Source organism: Dendrobium catenatum, unplaced genomic scaffold, assembly GCF_001605985.2.
Source record: "Dendrobium catenatum unplaced genomic scaffold, ASM160598v2 fragScaff_scaffold_1408, whole genome shotgun sequence".
NCBI classification, from domain to species: Eukaryota; Viridiplantae; Streptophyta; class Magnoliopsida; order Asparagales; family Orchidaceae; genus Dendrobium; species Dendrobium catenatum.
Genome location: NW_021319870.1, coordinates 60,513 through 69,193, shown reverse-complemented (window position 1 = coordinate 69,193; position 8,681 = coordinate 60,513). Strand labels below are relative to the sequence as shown.

The window sequence follows — 8,681 nt, the reverse complement described above, 5'->3', positions numbered from 1 at the left end:
ACATTCCTCAAAATCTTTCCCCCATCCAACAATATGCACCAAGCACTTGACCAAGTGCTTTTGTGAAATTCATGCATAATATCAGCCCCATATTTATGTTTCATTGTTCTATGCAACAGTGAATCAGGCTTCTGAAGAAAATTCCAGGCTAAATTGGATCTAAGAGCTCCAATTCTAAGTAAAGGAGAGTGCGAACCCAAACCACCAAATCTCCTTGGTTTACAAATATCTTCCCATGCAACATAATGCATTCCTTTAGAGCCATCTTTTTTATTCCACAAAAAAATTCTACATAACTTTTAAAGTTCAAGAAGCACTCTTTTGGGAACTAAAGAATTTGTAATCAAGTAATTTGGCATGGAAAGTAAGGAGCTATCAATAAGGATGAGTTTACCTCCCAAAGAAAGAGACTTCTTACTCCAAGCATTAAGTCTATCCATGACATTACTAATAAGCTCTTGAAAATCTGCTATCTTAGGTCTTCTAAGAGACATCTTCACTCCTAGATACATCATCTCCTTCACCATCTTAATGCCCAACACTTTAGTAATCCTTCTCCTTAAATTTTTTCTCACCATTTTGCCGAACATAACTTGAGATTTGCTGAAATTCACTCTTTGACCAGTCCATTTGCAAAAATCCTCCACTATAATCTTCATTGATCTAGCCAAAGTAGAAGAAGCATGGGAGAAGATTAACACATCGTCTGCATACAAAAGATGTGTAATCTTTGGTCCTCCAGACGAAATTTGAATACCAAGAGAATGGCCTCTTTGATTGATTGCATTAGTCAATAGTTGTGAACACAAAATAAAAAGGTAAGGTGAGAGTGGGCACCCTTGGCGAAACCCACCATAAGAATTAATCCAATTGGACATATTACCATTAATGAGAATAGAAAACCTCACTTCAGTAACACATTCCAAGAGCAAATTAGAAAAGTGAGACGGAAAACCATACCACTTGAGAACTTGATGGAGAGTAGACCACCCCATACTATCATACGCTTGCTCCATGTCTAGTTTAATAGCCATAGCACCCTTTTTGTTTTTGGAAACCTTGAACTTATGAAACATTTCTTGAGCCAAAAGACAATGTTCAGAAATAGATCTTCCAGGTATAAATGCCATCTGCTCTTCTGATACCAATCTGAAAATAATTTTCTTCAATCTATTTACAAGCATAGAGGCAATAATCTTGTAATTCAATTGGCAAAGACTAATAGGTCTGAAATTGGCCGGAACTAAAGGATTCTTGACTTTAGAAATCAAGATAATAAAAGTGTCCTTCCATTCTTTACACATGATACCAGTTTTAAAAAAGTTATTGACAACTTTCCATAATGTTTCCCAAATAATACTCCAGAAGCTTTTGTAGAAAGAAGAAGTAACCCCATCTATGCCAGGAGATTTGTTATTACCTTGCTGGAAGATCGAGCATTTCAACTCATTCACCGAGAACTCCTCATTAAGCATACTGCTATCCTAAAAAAAAATCTTCTGTTGCTGTAAAACCGAAGGCCATACCTTTAAACAACAATCCTTAAGCTGCAATTTCTTCTAAAAAAAGTCACAAAAAACTTTCTGGATTTGATCCTCATCTACTACTACATTGTTGGACTCATCTTTGATTTGATTAATTTTATTCCCATTTCTACGAGCCGTTGCAAAATTGTGGAAAAGTTTAGAATTCATGTCACCTTCTTTATGCCATTTAGCTTTTGCTCTTTGGTTCCACCAAGTAGATAACCTTCTAAAAGTAACATTAAACTCATGTACTTTATTACGGAGCAATTTAAGGTCTGCATCAGTCCAACTCTCCCCCAAAGCCTCCTTCCTTTGAAGATCAATAATCTCATTTTTTAGATTTTCCTTTAGAGTATTCAAGTCTTTGCATTTGTTTCTACTCCAAAAAAATAATGCTTTTAGAGTTCGGTTGGTCTTCTTCTGAAGCACTACATTCTCATTTCCCACATCTTTTTTCTTCCATGAATGGCTGACAATACCCTTACATGCCGGATAAGATCTCCAAGTATCTTCAAATCTGATAATTTTAGACTTGAAACGAGCTTCAGCATCCAATTTAAGAACAATTGGACTATGATCTGAAGCTATTCTTGCTAGGTGTTTAATAACAGCTAGAGGGATCTTTTGAATGGAAGATGAGTTCAAAAGACATATGTCCAATCTCTCCCAAATACGTGAGGTCCCATCCTTGTTGTTACACCAAGTAAACCTTGGCCCAATATAGCCAATGTCATGAAAATCCAAATTCATCATAAATCCTTTCATCTCTTCAGGACTTTTAGAAAAAAGAAATCTCTTGCCTCCTCTCTTATCTTCCTGGCTTAAAATGCAATTAAAATCCCCTTCTATGATAGAGAATAGAATCCTCCATACAATCTTCAAGTTGCTTCCATAAGTTGCTTCTCTCCACACAACATCTACTACCATACACGATAGCAACTCTCCAACTTCCCATATTAGGAATCATAAGGTCACCAATAATAACCTGAGAAGAAGATTCCTTAACCATAAAAGACACCAAAGTCACCTTCCATAACACCAAAATCCCACCAGAAGTACCAATAGCCGGATGATGCCAATATTCCCAGTCCTTGCCAATAAAACAATAAATCTCCCTTCTATCCAAACTAGAAATCTTGGTCTCCATAAGACCAATAAAGAAAACATTATGATCTCTAACTACTTCCTTCAAATATAGGGAGGCTTCTTTCTTTCTAGCTCCCCTACAATTCCAAAATAAAATTGAATTCATTTAAACAATTAATGGGGGTTTCTCCCCAATAATGGAACTCACCCTTCCATCTCTTTTCTTCTTCTTAGAATCAGGTTCCACCAGCCCAAGAGACTTCAATTCTTTGGCTAACTTCATCTTGGTAGATCCACTTTGAGAAATCACTTCCAAATGAACAGGTGCATTTTTGTCTCCTTCCAAACCATCTTTCTTTGAATTCACATCTTCTACATACTTGTCATTATTATCATCTTCACTGCAATCAGCTAAAACAGAAAATCTGTTAATAGACTGGACTTCAGCTGGTTTAATCCCCTCACATTCAACAGCCATTGATTCAGCAACAGGTTCAATAACTGAATTCACAACATTCTCCTCAGTCACCAACTTTTCTTTGTTAGCTTTTTGAGTCCTCAGCCAATTGTTGTTTGCTCTGTTTTCCATACTTTTCTTCTCCCCCACGACTTTGCTGTACAATAAGTTGCTGTTCAACCTCCTTTTGTCTTTGAACTGCACATGTATCCATGGACCAAATTCTGAATTATTAATGAATTTCTTCCCGTCTATCACTTCAGATTTATCAGCCTTATTAGCATCATCTGGCTTCCCATTCTTTTGATCCAGAATTCCAATTGATACATTTTATGGACAAGATTTTTCTTCATGCCGTAGTGATAGCAAAGAAGATCAATCTTCTCGTATTCCACACGTTGAAAAAATCTGCCAGCCAAGCCTTCAACCCACACCCCATTTAATATCTTCTTTTCCAATTCAATTCTAACACAAATACGAGCAAATTCACATTTCCCCCACCGAAATGTATTACCATCAAAATACATAGGTGTTCCAATACAAGAAGCAATCCTTGCCAAATTGTCTTCATCCCAGCAGTATAGTGGTAAGTTCGGGAGTCTGATCCACACAGGAGCTGATATACCCTTGAAAGAATTAGGATCAAATTCAGGACACCATCTATCCATACCAACAATGAATCCATTAACATACCAAGGTCCTCCATTCAAAATTTCTTCCACCGCATCATTCGTCTTGAACGAACAGAGTATCCAGTTCATGCCCATGGAGGTCATATGAAATCCCCCATATTTACTCCACTGCTTTCTCAATTCAATACTACAAATTGAGAATGGAATATTACTTCCCAAAACTTTAATAACAATTGAGTTCTTCAGAATTTCAACATTCTTCACCACCTTATCAGAGTTCATCTTCACTGCCATTCCATCATCAGAAAATTCTACTTGGTCCTTGTTGAAAGATATCTTGATATGCTTTGGCTTCGACCAAGCCTCAGCAATCTCATTCTTGTTACCCTGGATAACTGAATCACTCATACTTTCCTTCATGATCAAGGGAACCTCAGCATTCTTCAAATGACCTGCATCCATCATCACATTGTTATCCACATTCCGATCTTCCATCGACGAAACATTCTTCTGAACATTCCGGTCCTTCTTCAAATCAAGAACTCTAGCGAAATTGTTAACTCGTAAGATAAAATCCTCCGGAACAGTTGGTTCAAGAACAGACAACTCTTTATTTCTTTCTTCATCAAAATTCTTTGAAGCAACACAATCATTCAACAAGACATTCTTACCCTTACCTTCCACTGCAATCGAACGGCAATGAGGCTTCATCCCTTCCCTGATTACGATCCCATTATACGCTTTTCCAGTAGCTCGTAAAGAGCCAGATGAACGTTGGACGTTCATGAATCAACGGCGAAGAGCCGCCGGCAAAGCACTGGCGCCGCCTCCTTCAGCCGCGAAATTCCCACGGTTACTGAAATTCAAAAACACCTGAACGCTTTCTCTCTCTAGAAAATCCTCAGAGCTTCTCTCTCCGGTTGATCTTTAAAATTTCCCTCATAAGATCTTTAAAATTTCCCACATAAGCTCTTTTTCTTTATATATTATTTCTATAGCGAGATCAAAAGAATCTTTTATTAAAGGACATTAATAAAATAGTTTATAAATAAATTCATTTAAAGTAATTTATGTGAATTTATACCTTTTTTATTTATGTTGATTGGCATAAATCCAAACTATATCATATATTTACATATATAACATTTAATTCGATAATTAAATTAATTTTTCATTTTTAATTTAAGATTCTAAAATATGAATTCATATTAGTTTATTATTTATCTAATTAATAGTTAACTTTTTAAAATATACAGAAAAATAGTTTTTTAAAAGAAAAATAAGAAAATAGTTTTTATTTTTTTAGCATATCTGAAAATTCTAGAAGTAACGGCTATAAGGGCATTTAGGTCAAATCACGAGAGTAGGCAAACTTTTAGAGTGCTGGCAGAGACCAAACAAAGGCACATTTTGATTCCTTTCTTCTTGAAGCCGAAGGGTTTAGGCGCAAGACAAAGCGACTCACCCTTTTTCTCGCTGCACTCAAATCACGCTAGAAATGATTTTGTGCCTTCGTGAGAAATTGGAGGTGGTTGGGGCCTAGGGTTTTCACCCAAACTCTCTCAGTCCTGGCCGAAGGGTGTAGGCAGAAGGCCAAGGAATCAAAGGTGTGTGGGGCTTAGGGTTTTCACCCAAACTCGCTCTTTCTCTCTGCGCTCAAATCACGCAAGAAATAATGATGTGGCTGCGGAGAAATCGAAGGTGTGTGGGGCCTAGGGTTAGGGATTTCTCCCAAACTCTCGGTGAAAAGAGGCTTGCTAGGTGGTGGAATATTTGGTTGGAGTAATCACGGTTTCCGACTCATCTTGATGATTTTGTTTTTCTCTTAACTAAATCTAAGTTGATTATTCTGTGTCTTGTTCATGGTCTTATATTTGCTTAAATTATTTTGGAAGGGTTTTCATGCTTTATTGATATATGGGGTTTTGCTCTCCTAGTCTCCTGGACCATGATGAAAAGCTTATATTAATATCTTCATTGAAGTCTTACCTCTGAAATGGATTGTGGCTTACTGGGTTCGTCTTTCAAAGGTAGATCTGCTTGGATGGTTTTTGTGCAACTATGTTACTAGGAAACCAGTGGATATAATAACTTGCAGCTATGTGCTTTTAGATTTTTTAATAAAATTTTATATTTAGATGTTCGTTAATGCTTCAGTTGGTGTGGTGGGATTCTTGTTATGCCTTGGACAATGCTATTCTCCCCTTGGATGGCCAATTTGGGCAGCCAGGGGATTCATGACCCTTTCTCTGAATATGGCAATTTGAAAAAAAACTGAACATTTTAATATGGGCTTGTAGTGTCGAAAGGTACAAACTGGTGAAATGAGCATTTATTTACACTTAACTCTACTAGTTTAAAGTATTATAGGAAGGAGCATCTGTGAAATGTGCTTATTTTATTGTGATGATGAACCAAAATGTTTTTAGCGATACTGTCTTCTTCAATTATGAATAATAAAGTAGTGGTTCTCAATTCCAATTTCTAGTTTCATGGCTGCCTGATAGCAACTGTATTTAGGTTATTGTATTATATTTTGGAGATCTTCTATACATTTAGAGACTTTAATAACTTTATTTATGAGTTGGTCATGCATATTTACCGCTAGAATATTCTTTTTTAAAATTGCTTGATTTAGTGGAATATATCCTCACCAATTACATATTTTCATGGTTTCATGTGTAAGTGCATGATACATCAAGTGACATTGCTGGTGCTTATAGCACACATTTTTTATTTGCTATGAACTCATTGATATTTGACTATAATTTTTTGAAATCTATGTTAGAAATTCATGAAAATTGATTAATTCTATAGTGCTGATACCCATTCTTCCATAGCTACTAATGCATGATAGTCAATTCAGTGTTGGGTTATCATCGAGTATAATAATAAAAGCTAAAGATGATCAAAATGAAATCACATTGCAAAAAAAAAAAAGGAAAAGAAAAGAAAACTTTTTCAGTATTGCAGTAATTTACTGCAGTAAAGCTAAGCAATGGTAGCGAAAAGGTGCAATTTTGTAAAGTTAAGAGGTATGGTGATAGTTTGTTACTTTAGTTAAGAGGTATGGTCAGACTGGACAAAGTTGGTCTTCCTTGTTTTCATATATAACTGTTTTCTTCTTCCCTAGGTCATGATCAAACTCTTATATGCTGTCTATTTTAGTTGGTTTAGGATTGTGACTTTGAATGGCTTCAGTTTTTGTGGGTTTCAAGTTTTAGTTTTATGGGTGTTTTGAATTCTTACTCGTTTGTTTTGGTCTTATATTGGTGGAAATACTGGATGATGGATTCAACGAAATTTTGGTTGCGTTTATTATTTGTGGTGTGATTTTGGATCGGTTGAATAGGGCTTGGATGGTGTGGGTTTGCAGGTGGTGGTGCTATTCTATAAAGTTACTTTACATTTGCAGGTAGTGGTGCTATTCTATAAAGTTAACTTTACATTCAACCTCTCTTACAATTTAATGGCATCTAATGCATTTGGTGCTCTGGTGTGAACTGTGGACAAGAGGATTTCTATTTTTATGGCTTTGTCCTTTATGAAGATGAGATGGATTTTGATAACTATGATTACCAATAATTATACCAATGATTATAGAATTTACTGTACTACTGCTCAGGTTTCAATTTTATGGCTTTGTCCTTTATAGAGATGAGATGGATTTTGATAGCTATGATTACAAATAATTGTACCAATAATTAGGGAATTTACTGTACTACTGCTTAGGTTGCTGATCAGGTTACTTATGCTCTGGGTTATGTTAAGGCCAATTTAGTTAACAATGGTTGGAAAGTTCTTTCTATAAGCTTAAATGCTATTTGGCAGTCTAAGTATATTTTATTAGTGAGGGATAACTATGATATTATGTTGGCCGTGACAGTTGTCCTTATTACCATAAATCTGACTACTGTTCTTTCATACATGTCAGTGGCATGCTTCATGGCGCATCACATTAAAATATGGCACGATATTTGCGCCATGCATTAGCAATTACGCATGATACAAGGCGTAAATGGTGCAAGCTATTTTGTTAACATTTTATAAATTTCAAATTATAAATTATAATTAAATTATGTATTATTATCATAACTAATTATTACTTAACTAAACATCAAATTAACAAAATATCAACAATAGTTTAAAGGATTTAACATTTTTGTAGGATTTAAAGCTATTATTTTTTTATATTTGGCTGGATTTAGGCTAAATAATACTTAAATCCTGCTCAAATCTTTTGAGGTAAGTTTATGTAGGATTTAAAAGTATCATTTTTGTTGTTTGACATTATCTTTATGCCTAAATTTTGCTCTAACCAACTAATTATTTGTTATTTAATGGTATTTAATATATATTATTTTACATTTTGTGTCATGTTTAAAATGGCGTGCGCCGCGTTATGCGTCATGCCTCCACAGGGAACTTTGCACCGTGGTGATTCGTCCGTGACAAGTATGTGTTCTTTAAAGTATTATAAAGAACTTTTTTGGTAATTTGACCAAATTGAGCGGTGTTTTAGTAGCTTCTTCAATTGTTTGCCTAAATACAAATACTGTATTTATCTAAGCTATAAATTATTCATCTTTCCCCCTATTGCTGCTATGGTAATTTTGTTTCTGGGTCTGACACGATTTATTGCTTTTATATTGGATATTTATGCACCCTGAGTTTTCTGATTCATTTTGTTATCCATTTTGGCATTGTCAATTTTGGTGTTGTTGGTTTTAAGTTTGGAGTGGATGGGCTTTCTTTGATGTTGGGAGAGTTTTGTCTTGTTGCAGTTTATCTTGTTTTCACTTAGACTCTAACTTGCCCTACTGCACTTTGTTGTATTTCTTTTTCTATTGGTTGGTGACCCTATCTTTTGTGGGATCTCTGTTTTCCCCATTGGTTTATGGTTATTTATATTGTTTGGAAGTTTTTTTTTTTAATTTTATTTCTGATTAAATCTATGTTATGGTTTATGGTGAGTGTTAA

General features: G+C 35.2%; 1 protein-coding gene across 1 annotated transcript; it reads right to left on the bottom strand.

The window, feature by feature from the left end:
- Nucleotides 1-1,559: 1,559 nt before the first annotated feature.
- Nucleotides 1,560-2,291, bottom strand: LOC114580933. The gene has a single exon (XM_028699887.1). The coding sequence runs from the start codon at nucleotides 2,289-2,291 to the stop codon at nucleotides 1,560-1,562; it is 732 nt and encodes a 243-aa protein (XP_028555720.1).
- Between the last annotated feature and the right edge of the window lie 6,390 nt (nucleotides 2,292-8,681).